Genomic DNA, 21,809 nt, shown 5'->3' on the forward strand with positions numbered 1-21,809 from the left:
ATTGGTGTATATCTCTTTAAAATTTTTCTGTATCTCTAAAGTTTTCTGAAATTCCAAATGAATACCCAGTTGCCCTCCTCATTACTGGGAGCCCATAAAAATGAAATTATTTGCATTGAAAGATTAAACTTCATATTAGATTTCAAATTGTAAATAGTTGAGACTTGGCTGAAATGAATTCCAAGAATGAAAACTGGTAAATTATAAGATTCATCTCATGGAATGGAATATCTTAACACTATTCAGGAGATGAGAAAAAAATGAGTCAAATATTTAAAAAGTAAACAGGTTTTGCCCGTTAATTTTAAGCCAACAGAATGAAAATTAAATCTTCTAGCTGCAATTAGATAAATGGATGTCAGTCAGATATGAACTGCTAAAGAAATTAGCTATGGGGTAGTCTTTAATCTATTTGGGCTTTTTTTTTGTAGGGTGGTAGAAATATAATCTGTTATCAGCACAGGTATGATTGAATTATTAATAATATTGTGCAAGGCCACCTAGAAACCAGAGCTTGGGGACTCTTAAATCTATTCTAATTGAAACAGAGAACCAGTGGACTGGAAAAGACCCTGACTCTTCTTGAGATGTGTCACAGTGTGTGACACGTGGGGTTTGCAACACAGTGGCAGCTGCAGGCTGACCTCTTGGCAAATTTAATCTGCAAATGGGTTCCTGTTTAAGATGGTTAATGCCTTCCATTGTTATGGAGCCTTCCTTCTGTATTTTGGAAAACCCAGTTAAAAATATTTCATGCCAGGTTATTATGCAGATTGCCTAGCTAACAGGAAGATTATGGATGCAAATAAATCAGACTTTGAAATGAAAGGCTTTAGTGACCCCTTAAGAGGATAGTAATATGTGCATAATGGTGAGGAAAATGCTCCCAGATCATCAGGACAAGAAAAGGGTCATATTGTCATTGCTTGAATGTATCAAGGTTGGAATAAAAATCCAGGCAAGGCACACTATATAAGCGAATGAACAGAAATGAAGAATTGCTTGCCTAGTACTAAGTTACCACCTAGTTTCTGATTTTACTATGGGGGAATGTCATTGTCTATGAGGGTGAATGAGCTCCTCATGGGACCCTGAGTAAATCACTTAATCCCTCCGTGTAAATTTCCCCATGGGAATAGTTGGTGGTCAGAAACAGCAGGGTCACTCACCCTGCCTCTTCCTGTGGCCTCCCACTGCCCTTTTTAATCCCAGTGGAAATCTATGACCTTTGTCACTTCTCCTTGTGTCATTTGCCTTCTCTTTAGTGATTGCCTCCAGGTGCTGATCTGAAGTGTCTTAAGTAAACCTTGGAGGCTAAGAGGACAGGCTTGATATTGAGGGGAAATTGGAACTGAAGCCCAGGTCTAACACAACCTGGGGCATGTTCCTTGGCGCGTTCCTACACCTTCTCCATTATCAGCTGCTTCAACTACAACATGAAAACAATGACGTGAACCTTACAAGGCAGAGATTTCTAAACTCTGTTCACTGAAGCCTTAGCATCTCAACAGTTGTTTCACAGAGCCTCTGTGTTCATAAAAATATCTAACAATTTCTTTATTAATAGGGCCAGACAACTAGAGAGATAACAATTAATTAATAACATAGCTTGTTAATTACTTATTCATGGGATATATGAGCATGTTGAGCACCACACAGAGTCCTGAACTTGCAATCAGATTAGATCTCAGAATTAGACTTTGTCTTCCCACTGCTTTGGTTTTTATCATAGCACCATACTTGGTTTTTATCACAGCAATTGCTGATAACGAAGCTTTGCAAACACATGTCAGGTAGCACAGTCTACCGTTGGAACTATGATTTTCCTCAAGCTGATGGTTTGCATGATATCTGATAGAAATGTTTCTCTGAATATTTAAAATCTCCCTCAGCAAACCTCTGAGTTGGCTGTTGTGTCCTGAGAGACCTCAGTTCACTTTAGGAACTATAGTTTTAGGTAGCATATTGTTTGAGTTTAGAGGATGAAATGTGGCTTTAGGTATATTCATAAAATGATCCCTGCTGCTGTTCTTTCTGCTCAACAGGTTTTCACTGTGGTCATATTTATTAATAAAGAAGGAAAACATGGTTTTATTCCTCCAAGGAATTAAATCCTGCCAACATTTAATCAGCCAGTTGAGATGCCTAACAAAAAACGGCATGTTATGGAAGTGAAGTGTATGCCCCAGAAACTGCACAGTTGGGTTGGGGAGACAGAGTAAGCAGAGGACAGAAGAGTGAATAACTCCCAACTACTAAGTAATAAAGTAGCACAGGATTTCAAAGCATAGCAAATGCAAGTCATGCTAGGGAAGACATGAATTGAGCAAGGCCTTGATGTATGAACAGCTTGGAGACAAGGGAAGGGAGTGAGAAGGCTCACCCAAATTAAGGAATTTAGCAAGTGCGGGTCCTGGCCCTTCCCCTGCTACAGCCAATGGATTGGCCCCAAGGGAAATGTTCAGCTCTGCTCTCCTCAGGAACTTTCCCAACTCTGTGAAGGCCAGATGGCACACTTGCTATTATAGACCTGGGCTGTTCGGAAAAATATTAATTCCACAAGTGTTCTTAGATTACTAGATACATGGCAATTCCTCTAATAAGAATATAAGTCAAACTTTGAGAATAGTCATATGGCAAACTTTTACTTTAACCAATGTTCTGGAGAGGCTCTGAGAGAAAGTACTGCTTGAGCTGAGCTTCAGAAAAGCTTAACTACATAGTACAGTAGTCCACCAACTCACTTGTACAAAAGTATAGGTTTACTTTTCAAGTTTAACTTCTACTGGTGGCAGATAATATAGGCTTGTCAATTCATGGTAATCCACCTTCAGGTTTAAAGTGATAAGTTAGGATCGAAACAATTTCATACCTACATAATCTTCCCTTTACTTCCCTGTTCCCTACCAGAATAGCACCATTGTACCATTCTCTGCCCCCACAGGAATCAGCTGAGGAGTCTTACTTTCTCCTCATCTTCCCATTGGCCTCTAGCCCTGCAGTGCAAACATACAGGTGTAATTCATCCTGTCTCTTATCAGGTGTGGCTCATCTTCTCTGGTCTATCCCGATGGCTCTTCTTTGCTAGGGTTGCCTTTTAAAATCCATTTATAAGGTGTATCTTAGTCCTTTTTGTGTTACTTTAACAGAATGTAAGAGACTGTGTGACTTATAAAGAACAGAATTATTTCTTACAGTTCTGGTGGGGGAAGTTCAAGGTCAAAGCGTGGTATCAGGCAAGGCCTTCTTGCTGCATCATAGCTGGGCAGAAGGCATCACATGGTTAGGGACCAAGAGATCAAACACATATCCTGAAGTCATTTTACAACAAGCTTTAATTGAGACTAATAATTAATTAGTGAAGGTGGGGCCTTCATGACCTGAACATCTCGGTATTAGTCCCTACCTCCCAACACTGTTGCCTTGGGGATTAAGTTCCCTACATGTGCTTTTCAGGGGGACACATTTAAACCATAATGAGATGTAACTGACATTCCTAAAATGTTCTAGTATTAAATGAACAATTCAATAAGTTTTGACAAAGGAATATAAGTATCACCTCAGTCATGATATAGAATAATTTTGTCCAAAAGAAATATAATGTGAGCCACATGTACAAATTAAAATCTTCCAATGACTACATTTTTAAAAACGTTTTTTTTTTGGTACCAGGGACTGAACTCAGGACCTTGCACATGTGAGGCAGGCAGCGGAACCACTGAGCTAAATCCCCAGCCCTATTTTTTTAGGGCTGGGGATTTAGCTCAGTGGCACAGTGCCTGCCTGGCAAGCACAAGGTCCTGAGTTAGGTCCCTGCTACAAAAAAACCCACAATTTTTTAAATACAAGAAACATAAAATTGATGTTAATAATATGTGATAGCCCAGTGATAGAGGACACCCAAGAACATGCCTAGCACAAATGAGGTCCTGAGTGTAATCCCAGTACCACCAAAAACAATAATGGTAATATGTTTTATTTCTTCCCCTCTTTCAGTCACTAGGCTTTTATATTTACAACCCATAGACCCTATGATTAATAACCCCATTGTAAATTATAAGTCTAGTTAGAAACTCACAAACAAAGAATATAGCCACAGTGGTACATGTCTATACTTCCAGATACTGGGGAGTCTGAGGTTAGAGAATTGAAAATTCAAGACCAGCCTGAGCAACATACCAAGACTCCAACTGAAAAAACAAATAAGCAAAACAACAACAAAAAAAGAGACTGTAATACTTACTCTGTCTTGTTTTTTCTCCCTGAGTGGTGGGTCCAAGGAAGACTTGGAGTTCTGTCTTGATTCTGCAAAACATTATCCTACTACAGTTGGCTCTCCATAGGGGGAAAACGTGAAAGGTCAGTTCCTGCACAGACAAAAGTATCACTAATGATTCAAAGGCAGGAAAGCCCAGAGCATATTTGGAAAAGCAATAATGATCATTAGATTGATCATGCTGCTGCTAATATCTACCATTTAGTACAACTTGGTACTATGTGTCAACTCTGGCTTAAACATTTTTCTCCTATTATCATTTTGATACTTCTTATAGTATTCTTATATGACTTTAACTTTACTGAAGTCAAAAGTTGTTAGCATCACCAGGGTTTAAACTCCAAGTCTGATTTTAAAGCATATACTCTTTTTTATAGTGGAAACATTATAACATGCTTTTACAAACCAGATATTAAAATTAATATTTAATTTTAAACATATTTTGTAAATTCTACCTGCATGCTTTTGAGTATCTAAACTACACATTAAACAGCTCAATACATTCGACTCACACTTCAGACATTTAAACACCAACAATCTATTAATATAGCTATTACTAAAACACAAATTTGGATAGAGGTCTTAGATTATTTTTAAGCTCATTTTAAAAGCATCACTCATTAACAATTTTTGCATAGTATTCAAAAACACTGCTATAATTTCTTTATTTATACTAAAACAAATATTTTGTCTAAAATGAATGTGCATTATAGTAGTTTAACTAGTAGAAGAATTTACTCCAACCCATTTGTTAAAAAGTGTATTTTGACAATATCTAAATCTACTTTTCAGTGATTTGTTCCATCATGACTACCAAGTTCTTTTTCAAATTATCAGAACTACTTTTTCAAAGAGAAGAGCAATGAAATTCCAGTCCATATGTCTTTAAAACATTTTACATCTAACATGCAAAGCATTATAGCTCATGCAGTAGGCAGTGTCTAAAAAATTAGATACTAAATCTCAAAAACATTTAAATATCTATTTACTCAAAAACATTTAAATGTCTATTTAAACTCACTGTCTTCTAGATTTTTTTTGTAAGAAAAGTAATCTGTAAACATCTCTACCTCTAGTTCATGCTTGGTCATTTGCTGTTATCACTGTAGAAGAAGTGAGGATGACTTTATAACCATATGTAAAGTGGGTCTATCTTTGCAGAAATATTACATTCCATGTTTAAAGAACAAATCTTAGAATTACCGTGTGGTACAAATTTGTGAAATCAATTTCTATATTTAAAAACATAAAACAGAGACTACTAAACAGTCCAAAATTATTGTAGTTGAATATTGTAAATATGACCCAACAGTAGTACACTAAAAATGTCCAAAATTAAGGCCTCTGAAATAAATATTTCCATTCTTTAAAAAAAGACATAATAAATGTGCATCACATGATCAGTGTACATACAGAAGTCATTGGTCTAAACCATTCTAGATGATGTGTCTGGAGTAAAATGACCTAGGTTTTGCTTCTGTTGACATCCTCTATTGCTTTGAGGGCATTTTCTTACTATGCACATGACAATTGCTACTATAATGGCGATCTGCCCAGCTCCAGTAATGGCTGTAATAGGAACATACGTGAGTTTCTACCTACTTGGCACTACATAGAAAATACTGACGTCTGTCTTTGCACAGTGCCATCTAGTGTAACCAGATTCACATCTACAAGAAGCCTTCTGAGTAGAATAGATGAATTCACACTTCCCATGGGTGCAGAAACCATTGAAGTTTTTCGGGGCAAGACACATGGTTTCCAATATAAACATCTTCTCTTTGGTCACTGATATCTTTCACATCTTGTTGATATTGTACTCCATCACCTCTCTTTCCCAACAAACTAGTATCATCTGTGCCTGTGAAATGGCCATGATGCCTTATATCATTTGTTCTTGCAAGCAGATACTCTTAACCATTAGAACAGTTATTCTGAAATGATTTGGTCTGAGAACCTGCTTACAACCTGGAAAATTTGAGGACTCCAAGTGTCTTTCATTCATGTGCTTAATATCTATTGATACTTTCTTTGCTTATTTATTGATTTATTTTAAAACAACAATAAACCCATATTATATAGTAATATCAGTAGCTATTATGAAAATTACTATATTCTTCAAAACAAAATTTAGTAAGAAAAAGTAGCATTGTTTTATTTTTTTGCAAATCTTTTTATTGTGTGAATTAATAGAAGATAGCTGGGTTCTCAAGGCTGCCTCTGCATTCAGTGTGTAACCTCTGGAAAACTCCACTGTTCACTCATGAGAGAAATAGCATAAAGAAGGCAAATAATACTTTAGTATTATGAAATAGTTTTGACTTGTGGGCTCCCTAAAGGAGTTTCAGGGTTCTCCTAAAAGTGCACGGACCACAATTTGAGAATTGTTGTATTAGGAAAATTATAAATATATTGATTCCAGTGTAGAGAAGAAATGGGCTTTGAGGGCTGGGGATTTAGCTCAGTGGTTTTGCTGCCTACTCTGCAAGCGCAAGGACCCAAGTTCGATTCCCCAGTACCAAAAAAAAGAAAAGAAAAGAAAAAAGAAATGGGCTTTGAGCTGGGAATCTCAGAGTAGGACCAGGTCATGGGAGGATGGCCACACAGTTAAGGAGCTTGGATCTTGCTCTGAGAGCGCTGGAAAAACATTGACGAATTTCAACTTGATTAGAGCTTTGTGTGTGGACAATTAGTCTGCCAAAAAAAAAAAAAAACAAAAAAAACAGGATGGATTAGATAGAGGATAGAGAGCAGCAATCAGTAAGAACACTACAAAGAGGCAGGGTACCATTATATATCTGGAGCCAGGCTTTAGGACTTTCATAACAATTAAATGTGTTAATCAATATAAATTGCACAGAACAAAGGCTGAGGCAAAATAAGCACTGTTTGTATTAGAAGCATTTGTAGTAGATATAGACGTGATTAATATTAGCAGTGATACTATTGCTATTATTAATAATAATATTAGGTGAGCAGAAACAAAAACCTGAACTTGGCAGAATTAGAGAGACATTTTGCAATACTGTTCATAGAGTATATGCAATGTGATCCAAAAATACAGTGAATGTTTTAATTAAAAAGTTTATTGCAGAAAAAACCATGTCGCCATTAACTTCCTCCAAAATGTCCCCTCTTGCTTCAAATATACTTATCCCATCATGCTTGCCCCCATTTTTTTTTTTTGTACAGGGAATAGAACTCGGGACCTTGAGCTTGCGAGGCAGGCGGCAGAACCACTGAGCTAAATACCAGGCCCTCTTGCCACTTTTTGAAGCAGATCTAGATGTCCTCTTTCATGAGTATCTTTAGTTGTGTTATCATGGCTGTGTTGATGTCCTGAATCCATTCGAAACATTTACCTTTCATGTTGACATTGGGGAAGAGCCAGAAGTCACATGGTGCTAGTTCCAGTGAATAAGGTAGATGAGGACACTCTGTAATGTTTTTAGGAGTCTGCCTTTCTGTTGGATGGAACTCAGCAGTATCAATCACCACATATTTGGCCACACCTCCCACAGACCCTCACAAAGAGAACTTCCAGAACTGCTTCAGAAGGTAGCAAGAACAATGGGCTGTGTTTAAAGCAAGGAGAAGTAGTTTAGTGGGAATTAATGACAGTGTGTCATGTACTGTAATATTTTTAATTTAAATACCTACATATATTTTGAACAGCCCTTGTAGTTACTGATTGGATGTAGGAGTGAGGAAATAAAAAACACAAAGATAATACTATTTTGCCATTTGACCAATATAAGGACGCAAGAAATATTCTGACAGTATATTCTCAATAAATTTGAAAGAGAGGGACGGAGAAGGGAAGAATGGAAGAAAATGGAGCCTACTGGGGTCAAAGAAGATGAGTTTGAGTCTGCTGGTTCTGAGGTACCAGTGGAATGTGCATATGGTGAGGACTTTAAATAGATAACACACTGTCCCATACATCAATTCATGTCCCTCCAATGTGGTAAGCACTTTCAGAGATTTTCCATCCACTTTGGATTTTATTTTAATATTTTATGACAGGTTGCTTGTCAATATGTTGGGGCAGAGTTTGGTTAGAATTTTGGCTGTCTGGGGGCGTGGCATGGAAGGGCTTTTCCCTTCCCTGCTCCTTCCTTTACTCTTGGCTTCCTGTCTGCCATGCCGTGATTATCTTTCCAATTTCATAATAGGCCAGCCTCCCATTTCCCAATATTTCACTTCCTGAACCCTCCAATGTGTCTCTCATTTGGGGTATTTGCACTACAATTTTGTTTCTTTTAAATGTCCTATACATCACACCGTCCCTTGACATACTTGACTCCTTTAAGTTGACTGAAATGTTGCCTCCATGGACAGCCCTTTCCTGATATTTTTAGCCAAGTAAGTCTCCCGTCCCTTACATTCTTCCCTTTCACTGAATTCTATTCATTATCTTTCAGACTAAAAGCTTCACATGGACAGGGAATTTGAATTATTGACTCATGTCACTTAGATCTTCAGAGTACAGTTAGTCCCCCACATCTGTGGGTTCTGCATCTATGGAACAAACTACAGATGGAAAATATTGATAAAATATTTGAGTCTCTACTGAACATGTATAGACTTTTTCCTTGTCATTATTCCCTAAACAATACAGCATACAACTATTTACATAGCATTTACATTGTATTAGTTATTTTAAGTAATCTAGAGATAATTTAAAGTATTTGAGAAGAAGCTCATTAGTTATACACCAATACTGTTGTTATGGTTTATATCTAGATGTCCCATCAAAGCCTCATGTGCTCATAAGTGGAATATTTGGGAAGTGACCGGATCATGGGCCCATGATTTTCATCAGCGGGTTAGCCCACTGATGAGTTTCTAGCTAAGTGTGCTGTTGGGAGGTAGAGTCTGGTTGGAAAAGGCAGAGTTTGGTTGGAACTGTGGGTGTCTGGGGGTGTGGCATGGAACGGTTTCTCCCTTTCCCACTCCTTCCTTTACTCTTTGCTTCCTGTCTGCCATGCCATGAACAGCTTCTGCTCTGCCATGCCCCTGTGCCATGCTGTCCTGCCTGGGAGCCAGTGGACTGTGGACTGAAACCTCTACAAACTGTGAGCCAAAATAAACCTCTCCTCCTTTAAGTTGCAGGTACTGGGTATTGTGTCTCAGCTATGAGAACATGATTAAGGCAACTATGTTATTTTACGTAAGGAATTTGAGCACCCAGAGATTTTGGTATCCATTGAGGGGGGCCTGGAATCCATTCCCTACAGATATCAAGGGACTACTGTTGCATCAAAATATAAATGGAATTCAAGAGATGGGTCAAAGTGAAAAAACAGCACTGGGAATGTAGGGGAGTTTGTACTTTGTTTGAATTTATTTGAAATGTTTTAAGTTAACATCAACAAGTCAGCAATCTACAATGGGAACTTCATGTTTGTATTTTACTTTAAAATAGGATCGCTCAGTTTGTGAAATCTTCTCACTTATATTTATTCATGTTGTCAGCTGGAATATTAACTTCTGAAAGTTACCAAGGTAGCATCAGGGACACAGCACTCCTTTGCAAATGGCAACAGCCTCTCTCTTGCCTCAGAGTCCCAGTGATGAATGAGACTGTCTTGCTTTCTCACTGTGGCTTCTGCACCCTGTGAGCTACTCTGCCTTTGTGTTCAAAGGCCCACAGATGTACTCTGGATGAAGAAAACCAGGTTGGCTCAGGTGCATTTTCTGGATGACACTTATTCTAATCCTTATTCTTTGGGTTGACCTACCAGCATGTCTCATCTGTGACTGGTGAAAATAATCCCACCCTTAAAGGCCTCTTGATATTTCTAGGAAAACATCTAACAAAAGAAGGGCATAGCTCAATAAGGTTCAGGGTTTCCACCCATTCAGATAGGTAATTGTCAGGTTGAGTACTATAGAATCCTTTTTGAAAATAATTTTCTTTTGGAACTTTGAAGTTGTTGTTGGATTGTTTTTCAGGGGCCAGTGTTACAGAAAAGAAAAATCCAGTGACATTCTTATAGTTACTGCCATTAATATAGATGGACGGATATCATAAATCCATCCTCTGTTTTCTTCCAGAAAGGTTTTAGCATGTATTTTATAACCTTGATGTTCTGAAAATATACAATGCTTATGTAGTTATAGGTCATTTAAAAATGGAACAAATAGCCAATTAGTCCTTTGAGTCTTAAGGACTTGCATTCTTTAATTGGAGAATATTTTCTTTAAGCATTTCTTCAATAAACTCTTGCCTTTTGATTTCTTAATTCTCTCTGTGGTAGGTGGATGCTGGGATTCATATAATAATCTCCTAATCTTATTGTCTCTAGTTTTTTTTCCCTCTTTATCTTTTTGTCCTACTTTTTACAAAATGACCATGTCTATACATTTCTACTTTGTAATGATTTAAAAGACAATTTGCCATTTTTTAATACCATGAGTTTTCTCTTTTCTTATAATCTGCTTATTCCTTTTTAAAATAGTATTTTGTCCGCAATTTGTGGATTTATTTTCATTTAAAATATTTCTGCATGTACTAATTGGGATTTGTTTATTTTCACAAAAGTATGTCTGTTCTTTCCAGTATACATTTTTATATTTATTTATATTGATCTTTATTTTCCTTCACATTGTAGGTTTTACTCTATTGAGTAGATGATCACACATTGTCCAGTCATATGTGAGAATAAATCTGTGGAATGGTTGAGTGAACATGAATGCAACTTATCGACTGCTTGGTTTCATTAAGAAAGAGCAAGCACAGGGGTGATTCTGCATTTTGGAAAGCCTAAATGGCAAATGCAGAGGCACTCTGCTCTGGAGACCTAACTCCTACACTTAGCACGGTCCTCTCCAGACCACTTGTTTTAGATCTCCAAAAGGAAGAACTGTCTATTGTCTCCTCTAAAGAGGGGTGGGAAGAAGAGTTGAGCAGTGGGGATGGAGAGCAGCCGAGTCCATTCTTCTCTCAGTGAATTTCAGCTCCCTTCCCCTTTCAGCTCTCAGCTCACACCATTCTTGGCTAAGTCCTAAACTCTCCAGGTTTCAGCTAGGTACATGCATACTCTCATTAGCTGTGCCCTTCATCTGTCATCATTCTCCCATCTATTTTTCTTCTCTCAGAAGAATATGAAATCCACAGTCTACTTAATGGCTCTTCATAATTTTCTCTTTGTTGTTGTTCCTCTTTATTATTTTAAGGAGTCTTTGGAAGAAAAAAGAGATATACACTGGAGTACTACTCTGCCATAAAGAAGGATAAACTTGGGTCATTTGTAGGAAAGTGGATGCACCTCAAGACCATAATGTTAAAGGAAATAAATAAAGCACACAAGCTTAAATATCGCATGGTTTCTCTTATATGAGAAACACAAAATATAAATTAAAAGGCAAAATAAAAAATAGGAAACCGAGAGATAGATCTTTTGCAAAAGGGAAAGGGACCAGGAGATAGAGGGAGAGGGAAGAGGGAAGAGAGGGAAAGGAAGAAAGAAGAACTAAGATGTGTTACGTCCATATACCAACTACCTATGATGAATGCAGTCATTATGCACTGCAAATATATACTAATAAAAAGGCAATAAATACATATTTTCTTTTTCCACTTTCCAAAGTCAGGAAAAACTATTACCTTTTTAAGAGGGTAAACCAACCTTTCTTAGTTATTCTGCTTCTATATCCTGGAGCTTTTGTTTGGAAGTAGAAAAGCCATCTTCTTTGACAGTCTAAGCCATTCCTTTCCCCCAGTTATATCAACGAGTTTCTCTTTCAAGTATTGACAGCCCCCTCGGATGCCTTAAAATCTTGGAATATTGAGTTTTATTTCATGTGTAGGTGTGTAATGTTCTGAATAATAGGGAAGTGAATCACTAAAAAATAAATGGTCTTAAAACTTTTTAAACGACAAACAGTTCAAGTATTTCTTTATAGATGAACACATTTTCTTCTTTAAAGAAAAATCACTCTGCTTACTGTTTAGGTGTTCTCTTCAAAGAACAAGGGGAATGATGGCTTTTCAATGATTTATTAAATACTTTGTACATACTTACTGAATAGAGGCTTGGAACAGACTTCTCTAGGAAAAGGTAAAGGGAGTCATTATGGTGTGGAGTGGAGTAAAGCTGGATTTGAACCCAAGATCTGCCACATTCTTCTTGTTCTAGGTTAACATCTCTGAGTTACAATTGCCTCAGTGATAACCAAAAGTACCTCCTTTGGGGTATTGCTCCTGAGCAAGACCAATAGTGAGCACATAAAGAAATGAGCACAATGCTTGGCAAGTGCCATACACTGTCCAATGGCAGCTGAAGCAATTATGAGGTAAATAGGCTTTATAATGTCATTGCCTACCTTCCTCTTACCAATATATATAAGTACTTCTTTGTAGACATATCAAAGATTGTGTAACTCCACATGTCTTAGATGAAGCTCTTTTTACTGTCTCTCTCTGACCCTCCGCTTTTTTTTAAGCTCATCCCCTATCACTCAACCCTCAGGATAAAGAGCCAGGCTACCACCTAGTCAAAATTATTTAGCCCCAGAGAATTGTTAAACATTAATGCCTTCTTGGGACTGTTTGTTTTGCCATTTTAACAATTACTTATTGGGAAAGCACTGGCTAGCCTGTGACATAACAGATTTTGATGTCTCCCAATTATGTGTACTTTATGCAAGCTATGAATTAAAGCTATTGTGCTTTCCTGTGGAAGAGATGGCCTTTGCAGCTTCGTATTTGCCTAATGAGGTATAGTCCAGGAACCGGGCAGATGGAGTTCTTTTGACAACATTTATTTCCAGAGAAGCTATAAATGTACCACAAGGTGGTATGAAAACATCCAAGAATTGCTAAATTTGTAATTAATTTATTTGCCTCAAACATATTACCTAATAACTGTTTACAAATGGAGGAAAGAAAGTTTTACACTTTCATTTAAAAACAGCTATTATTATTGAACCCTACAAGATATAACGTACTGAAACAAACCACAAAACTTCTGATGAGAGCTGGACTTTTTAATTAATGCATGCATTTAACAAACTTTGGTGTGTCAGGCACTATACTTAGTCATGGGGGATCCAATGGTGAATAACAAAGGCGACATTCTCTCAGGAGCTTACTGGAGGAAGTAATTACTAAATGAACAAATGATTATCCCATGCCAGTTCTGGGGCTAGCACCTTGTTATGTACAGATACAACAGTAAGACATAGCTCCAGCTACAAAGATCCCACAGAGAAGAGAAGAGAGTGCCCAGATGCTATGGGTGACAGAAGAGCACTGTCCTCAGTCTACTTTTAGGAAGCTGGTGAATTAGCTAAAGGAGAAAGGGAGAAGAATTTCAGGAAGAAGAAAAAATATGTGCAAAGGTTCAGAGGCAAAAAAATCATATGACAAGCTGGGAAATCCTTGCAGTGTCCATGAGGTTTCCGGTGTGGTCTGTGAGGTCTTGATTAATACTATATGAAATAAGGGTAGAAAAGGAGATGGTAACCAGTTCTCAAGGGTCCATTAAGCTGTATTAACAGTCTTGGATTTGTCTTTTCCGAAGAGTTGCAGGAAGCCATACCAGGCAGTTAGCAGGGCACCTGGGGTGCTCAGATCTGGCTTTAGGAAGTAATCATGCTTGGGGCAACACAGAGAATGGAAGATCTTATCAGAGGCCGGTTCAGGGGAGCACTGCTCAGGGAAGATGGTGACCTACACTAAATTAGTGGCTGTACAAATGGACATTTGTGGGCAGAATTTTAAGGTTGCTAAGGGCCTGGAATTTATAGGACTTTCCAACTCTCTGGATGTAAGAAGAAAGATGACATTGGAAATGTCTCCTGAGTTTCTAACTTGGGCAGCTAGATGGATGGTGGGCACCATTAGAAAGATAGAAAGAGGAGTGAGTTTCTTAATCTTTGTATTTATTTTTTATGTAAAGTAGCCATAATTAATCATCTTTTAAGGGTTGTCTGCAGTACACTAAGTACTAAATACCTGGTGCAAAGGCGGTGTTTAACAAACATCAGCAATTAACTTTACCTAGAAAGTTTCATAGAAGTTAACTGTCGGAAGTGGGAGGAAAAGTGGTTAATGAGATCAGAAAAGACTCCACAAAGCTGTCATGCTGGGCCCTAAGTGATCAGTGACAGATCACTAGAGAATAGGTGAAGGGATGAGGGGAGGAAGACATTTATGACAGAGGGCACAGCAGGTATGGAGCTCAAAGTTCTTCGAGAAACTGGTAATGGCCCACTGTTTCTGGAGCCTAGGATTTAGGAAAGGGGTAGCAGAAAATGAACTAGAAATCTAGGACAGGAATAGATGATAAAGGCTATATAAATCAAGCTGGCGCCTGTCATCCTCCAGGCCAGCAATTGACAAAAGTGTTTCTGCAGAATAAAAGTATCCTACAGAATATAAATATGATCAATTTAATATAGGAGACTCTGGTTTCAACAAAGTTAAATTAACTTCTTTATAACAGGATTTCTCAGAGCTTTTTAATGTGAATTGGGTACCTCCAAAAGAGAGCTATACTATGGATTTTTTCAAGTTCTGCATCTCTTTTCCCATAACACTGACAACACCTCAAAACACACTGATGATTCTGTGCCACTGGGTTTAGCAAACTGCTCAAAACAATGGGGAACAGTGGAAGGGATTCAAACAAAGGTGATGTGGGAACAGATCTATGAGTTAGAAAGATCACACAGACATAGTGAGGAGGGTAAATTGGTTGAGCTAAAGACAGAGGTTTGATGACCATAAGAAGTTAAAGGAGAGCCTAAGACAGCAAATTTATATATGCTAAATGGGGGCAGTGGTGGCGGAACAGACAGGGGCTCACATACACATGCTTGCATGTGTGTATGCATGTTTTAATAATATATGGGCACTTGGCAGGTGCTATTTATAGCCTGTAGAAACAAAGGAAAGCTTTATCAAGAAAATCCTAAAGCTCTTTACCAATATAATATATCAATATTTGAACATTTCTTTTGTATTTGTGATGGTTGTAGACCCTCCCATCAATGAGACAGTTTTAAAATCACTTTCCCTACTGAGCATACGAGCATAGTAGTATCAGAGAAGTAAGGAGCATTCCTCAAGTTCCAGAGCAGGTGAGAGGCAGACTTTTTGTTTTTCTTTTTGTTTTTTTTGTTCTTTTGGTACTGGGGATCGAACTCAGAACCTTGCACTTGTGAGGCAGGCGGCAGAACCACTGAGCTAAATCCCTGACCCTAAAGCCAGACTTTTGACCCTTGCTCTCCTCACTCTGTGTGCAGGCTGTCTTCATGCCATTGTGTTGCCTAGATCCCCTGGGACCTGGGATTTGTCGAATAAGTAGGATTTGCATAGATTGAAAAAATAAGTAAAAACTTTTTAGTTAGGAGGAAAAGTACAAAAAAGGACAGAGATTAAAATGTTTTATCCAGCAGTCTGGGAGTGGTATTGTGTTAAATAATCTCCTCATGAGTCCTGTTGTCCTCAAGTCAGGGTAAGCTGCACGAACCTGTCACCTGTGCAATGGCAGGAAACCCACACTTAGAAGGGTCCCAGGCTTGGTGTCATACTCTGCTCTTGCTGTCTTACAATCTCAAATACATTTTGAACAAAGGGGCTGTGCTTTTATTTTGGATTCAGCTCTACAAATTGTGGAGCCAGTCCTGCTTCAGGACTAGGTCAGGTGTTTTACTTTCATTTTCTATGTCTAGTCTCACTTAGCTGGATGCCTCTAAATTCTTACACTGTGGTTTGTCCATACTTGTTTAGTCTCTTATTTGCACAACACATAAGTTTTAATAGTTATCTCTACAATCAAGATGTGGGCTCCTTTTTAGTACTTCAAAAGGTTAGTGCAGTAAGCAGGTAGTAAATATTTGATGTTGAATGAATATATGCCTCCAGCATCAGCCCACTGGCATAAACAGTTCCATTCTCCTTTGTAATGAAACCATATCTTCGAGTTAAGTTTTAAAAATAAAGAGCAGACCTGCTAAAATAATTCAGGGATAAGAACTGGGCAAGTAAATAAATTCAGCATCCATCCAGACAATGACAGGGCACATAATAGAGATTGTACCCAACATATAATGGAAGAGTGTTATGTACCATTTGGTGTTTTAAGAATTTCATGTGTATTAAGTCATGTAATTTTTACAAACACCCTATTATGTGGATACTAGTATTGTTTTGGAAATGAAATTAAAATATGATGTGATTAACTTTTCCATGACTACACTTTTCGGAAATATCAAAGCCAAGATCTGAACCCAAGCAGACTTTGCTCCAAAATCATGACTTTAGCCATCTGCCTATTACACTTTACTGACCCATCTTAGGAAGAAGCAGACTCACATCTAGCCTTATACCATTACCTGCTGTATATGTGATAGCTGCTTTTATTCTCCATGGAAGAACATGCATGGGAGATGGTGGCACTGTAATTCTAAACTTGTCCTTAACTTTGTACCTTCTTTTGGCCCCAGGTCTTTTGTTCTTTTTTTTCTTTTTTTTTTTTAACTCTTTCTAAAATAGAATGAGTCAGCATTTGGAAGCAGGAAGTGCTCTAAACTGTTGGAGCTTTTTTGTTTAGATTTGTTTTGTTTTATGCAGCGAAAATTTAAAATTTTCATTCAATTCTCAAAATGATCTGTGATTCTAAAATGTTATATAGTCCCTGCCCAGCATGGGTGCTACTTGTCAGATGTAAATTCATAAACTTTGATCTTTATCCTTTATTCAGTCCTTGGACTTCTGTCAGATGCCAAATGGAAATTGCAGAGGTCTCTGCGTGAGAGATATTTAATATAATTGTTTTGAATCCATATTTATTCCATAAATATTTATTGAATTTTAAAACATATACAACCTTGCTTACAAGTTCAAGGTCCATCTAGCTCTTGAATTCTGGCTGGTGTAACTTACCACACTAAAAACGGCCAGGACAGCAGCCTTGCTTGCATAACAGTGAATTTATCATGTCTCCCACATGTTGGGCTAAATTTACTCTGTGCTATGTCCAGTAGCTTCTCAAATTGCCTGTACTTTGCAGTTTCCCTCCAAAGAAGGGGAAAGTGGCAGACCATCAAGGTGTGGGGAGAGGGAGATTAATTAGTGACAGTCCTCAATGAGCAGAAAGGCCCCTCTCAGACTCCTGTGGGTCAGAAAGATTGATATTGTCCCTCCTACAGCTCTTTCTGAGCTCATTAAAGGGCAGAAAAGCAAAGATGAGGGGTATGAGGAAGAACTCTGTTACATTACAATTTTGTCCAGGGGTGGCCCCAGTGATTTTTGAAAAACAGTAATAATTTTTTCCCAGGGTACCAACCTAATATACCAGGAAGTTAATCAATTTAATTATCCAGTAACTGTCTACTAATCCTCTTTCTTCTTTCCTTGGTAGCACTGGAAATTGAACGCAGAGCCTTGCTTACTCTAGGCAAATACCCTTTCACTGAGCTACATCCCCAGTGCTTTAACCTTTTTAAGAAAAAAATGGTTAAACAAACAGAAGTTGAGGAGTTACTGTGCCACGACATAAGCCATGAAGCCAGATTTTGTGCTAAATTATCAGGAAATTGGAGCAAGTTGCTTCTTTTCTCTAAGCTTCAATTTCCTCATCAGTAAAATGATGAGCTAAATCTAATGACCGAAAGCCCACTTTTTATCATGCACCTTGCCAACTAACCTGTTTAGCATTATCTAGAGTTAACCAAACTGCGAAGTTTGAGGGCAGAGTATCCAAGACGACTGTAACTTTTTGACTCCAAATGCAGATTTGGGATGTGGTTCCCAAAACTACCCTCCACTTTGTTAATTTGCTAGAAGGACTTGAAGAATTCACTGACAACTAGCATACTCACACTCTTGCTTATGGTTCATTATAAGGAGAGAATACAGATAAAAAATTAAACAGAGGAAGGCTTGCCTGAGCATTATCTGGGCAGGTTCCAATGCAAGTCTTCTCTTGTTCTCAGGATGTATTACCCTCTGGTCATTGATGTGTATTGATATGAAGGTTATTGTCAATGGCAGAAGCTTGTCTGGGTCTATTGTGTAGACTTTTATTGGAGGCCCTTAGGTAGATATGACTAAAACATGATTGAACTCAGTATTCATATCAACTGATAACCATGTGACCCAAGACGCCTTCCCTAAATCAAGTGTTCATCCTGGGGTGACCAGCCCTATAAAAACAGTATATGACACATATAACCACCAAGAAGCTTGGGTAAAGAACCAGACCACTTTTGGGAGAAAGCCAAATTCTTTACTCTCCATCCTAGGTTACTGTTCATTAATCCCTCCCCATGATCTTCATATAAAGAAAACACAGATTCACTGTCATTCTTTCAAAAGGTGCATTAGAGTAACTAGCATATGCCAGGCACTCGTCTGAGTGCTGGATATAGAGCAGGAAACAAAAAAGCTTCTGTCTCCCCAGAAAAAGTTCTGCTTGTGTAATTGCCAAAAGATACATATATTGGTTGTGATATGGAGATGGTGAGAGTAGTCAAGGCAGTTATCCCTGAAAAGTTGATATTGGAGCAGACTCCTGAAGAAGTGCCATGCTGAGCTATGCTGATGTCTAAAGGAAGGCACTCAGGACAGAGAGAAGAGCAGATGCAAAGCGCCTGGGGTAGGAGTGTTCTTCCAGTCATGTTTGATGAAGAAAAGGATGTCACAGTATTTATGAGGGAGTAGGGGAGTCAAGATTTTGTGGTACTGCAGGTAAGAAGTAAAAGGGCTCTAGCTAGAGCCAAATCTTTGCAGTATTTTAAAAAAATTTTACTCTGAATGTGTAGGAAGCCAATAAAAGACTTTGAGCAGAAAAGTAAATGAGGAGATGTGTATTTAAAAGGACCTTTCTGCCTGCTGAAAAGAACTATTCTGGGTGGGCAGAGCCATTTAAAGAGAGACCCAGAGACTGGGCCCAACCTTTTGGGACAGTCTTGGTGAGATACTACAATAGTTGAAGCACCATAGTAGCAGTGGAGGTACTGAAAAGTGGTCAATTATGGATCTCTTTCATAGTGTTGGTGAATTGGCTAATGGGCTGGAAGGATGTGGACAATGAAACAGGAACCCAGGATCAGGAAGGGCATGGAGCAGGCATGGAGCACAGCACTAAGGACTGAAATGTGGTGCATATGCACAGTGAGGTGTCAGCCTGGCTACTAGGGAGATTAATCTGGAGGTAAGGGGAGAAACTTGCATTCGGGGTTCAAATTTGTTTTTTGTGTGTTTTTTTTAATCACATGAGTGGTAACCCGTGGAGACTAGATAAGGTCATCTAGAGGGGGACAGTGAATTGAGAAGTCTGAAAACTGAACTCTAGGGTGGTTGTATATTAAGAAGTCAGAGTAATGAGCAAGAGACAGCACATGAGCCCAACGAATGCACACTGGGGAAATGAGGAGAATCCAGGGAGGGAGAACAAAAGCAGTGCCTAGGAATGAGTGAAGAAAGTGTCCTAGGAAGGAGACAGTGCCAAATCATGTATGTCTCAAGGGCTATGGAGTATCTAATTCCCCAGGTCCTCAGATATTAATATATTGATCACATGATGACAAAATTCAACTGTTATCCAATCTAAAAGATAAATATTCCAGAACTACATGCCAATAACTGTACCTTTAAATCTCTCCACCTTGAGTATCCATAATAGAATCCAGATGCCCAGCTGTGAAAATTCTTTATTTGGCAGTAACATCTGGCTGTTTGGCTTCTTTGCCTAGCTGAAACTGAAGCCATAGGTGTTGGACTAAACAGTTGGCCTACTAAGGCAGTAACTATCACAGTGACTGAATAATATACCACATCTTATTATCTGAGTTTGTCATATGATATCATCTCAGTGGCTTTAGAGACCTGATATTTTTGTACTGTCTTCACTCATCCTACTAGTTATAGGGGGAAATGTACATTGGGTTCAAATTTACTGTTCAATATATATGTATATATTTATGAGTATATCTATATTTTCATATTCAGTTTGTATGAATGGTTTTGAGGTTCATCAAATTGATGCTGCTTAGCTCAGTTTGGGGATTACATTCTAGTTCAAGTCCTTAGTAGATGAAAAATTATTTTTGAAAGAATATCTTAAAATTTTTTCTGAATGGAATAAAATTTTCAAAACAGTTCCTCTGTACATCTTCTGTCCAACATGGTAACCACTGGCCTCACTGGTTATTGGATCCTACAAATGTGATTAGTTTTGAGAGGCCTCCAAGTGTAAAATGCTAAATTTAGAAGACTTGGAATGGAAAAATATGGAAATATATCATTAATGATTTCATATTGATTATATGTTGAAAGTATAATATTTTAGTAGGTTAGAGTGAAAAAAATGCTTAAGTTTTATTATCAAAAATTTAAAAATTAAAAACAGTTATTAAAATTAATTTCATCTGGTTTTTAAATTTTTAATGTGACAGCTATAAACCTTATAATTACAAATGTGGCTTGCATTATATTTCTATGCATTCTGATTACACACATCTTTATGTCACTATCTTCAACTTTCTGATATAAAGAAAATGATCTTTTCAACACAAATTTTCATCCTCTAAAGTATTTCATGGCATTAAAATATTTGTAAATTTTTCTTGCTACAAAATGATACATGTATTAAATTTTCTTTGAAAAAAATTTGAACAAAACAGCCAACTACACTACACATTACCACCACCATATGTACACTTTTAAACCAAAAAATTGGAGCATTTTTGTTTCATGATTTTTAACATAATAAGAACAACTGTCTGTGCCTATAGATACTTTTAATTTTTTCTGTACTAATAAACCCAAAAGATATAGCATACTCCCTAGAAGTAACAGTGGCTTGTTTATTATTTTAGTCTTTTAGTAACAGCTTTATTAAGATACAACTCATATACCATAAAATCCATCCTTTTAAAGTATACAATTCAATGATGTTTAGTATATTCAGTGTTGTAGAGCTATTTGTTGCCCCTATCTAATTTTAGAACATTTTCATCACCCTAGAAAGAAATCTGGAAACCATTAGCAGTACCTCCATCCCATCTCCAGTCCCCAGCAACCACTAATCTACTTTCTGTCTCTCTGGAGCTGCCTATTCTGAACATTTCACATAAATGGAATCAGTCTGGCTTTTTTACTTAACATAATGTTGTTAAGTTCATCTATGTTGTAGCAAGTATCAATACTTCATTACTTCTTATAGCTGAATACTATTCCTTGTGTGGATATATAAAAATTTGTTTATACATTTATCAGCTGATGGATATTTGGATTATTTCAACTTTTTGGCTCCTATGAATAATACTGCTATAGCATTCATGTGCAAGTATTGTAGTGAACATGTGCTTTCAATTCTCTTGAGTATATAGGTAGACGTGAAATTGCTGGGTCATAAGTAACCTTTAACATTTGAAGAAACTGTCAAGCTTTATGCCTGCACTGTTACACAATCCCACAAGCAATGTATGAGAATGTGGTTTTACTACATCCTTGTCAATACAATGATATCAATTTTCAACTGACAATATTTATTCTTATGAAGGACAAATCAGG

The 21,809-nt window shown here is 37.6% G+C and overlaps 1 protein-coding gene and 1 long non-coding RNA gene across 10 annotated transcripts in view; one reads left to right on the forward strand and one right to left on the reverse strand.

Moving 5' to 3' along the window:
- The window catches only part of LOC110351101 (uncharacterized), a 35,952-nt gene extending 23,486 nt beyond the window's left edge, over nucleotides 1-12,466 (reverse strand). For both annotated transcript variants that reach the window (XR_002398149.2, XR_002398150.2), the window contains exons 1-3: nucleotides 12,307-12,466; nucleotides 4,244-4,367; nucleotides 3,196-3,261 (exon numbers count right to left, since the gene is read on the reverse strand). This is a non-coding gene — a long non-coding RNA (uncharacterized LOC110351101). The remainder of the gene's footprint in view (nucleotides 1-3,195; nucleotides 3,262-4,243; nucleotides 4,368-12,306) is intronic.
- Nucleotides 1-21,809, forward strand: part of Ppp2r2b (protein phosphatase 2 regulatory subunit Bbeta) — a 455,995-nt gene that overhangs the window by 159,290 nt on the left and 274,896 nt on the right. For 3 of the 8 annotated variants that reach the window (XM_087180445.1, XM_087180448.1, XM_087180446.1), the window contains one exon: nucleotides 9,277-9,354. The exons of the other annotated variants lie outside the window; for them this stretch is intronic. In XM_087180445.1, coding sequence (XP_087036571.1) covers nucleotides 9,277-9,354 — 78 coding nt within the window. The remainder of the gene's footprint in view (nucleotides 1-9,276; nucleotides 9,355-21,809) is intronic. 8 annotated transcript variants of the gene reach the window in all.

Source organism: Heterocephalus glaber, unplaced genomic scaffold (genome assembly GCF_053883595.1).
Source record: "Heterocephalus glaber isolate CG9 unplaced genomic scaffold, H.glaber_assembly_v1.0 deba00001463, whole genome shotgun sequence".
Lineage (NCBI taxonomy): Eukaryota > Metazoa > Chordata > Mammalia > Rodentia > Bathyergidae > Heterocephalus > Heterocephalus glaber.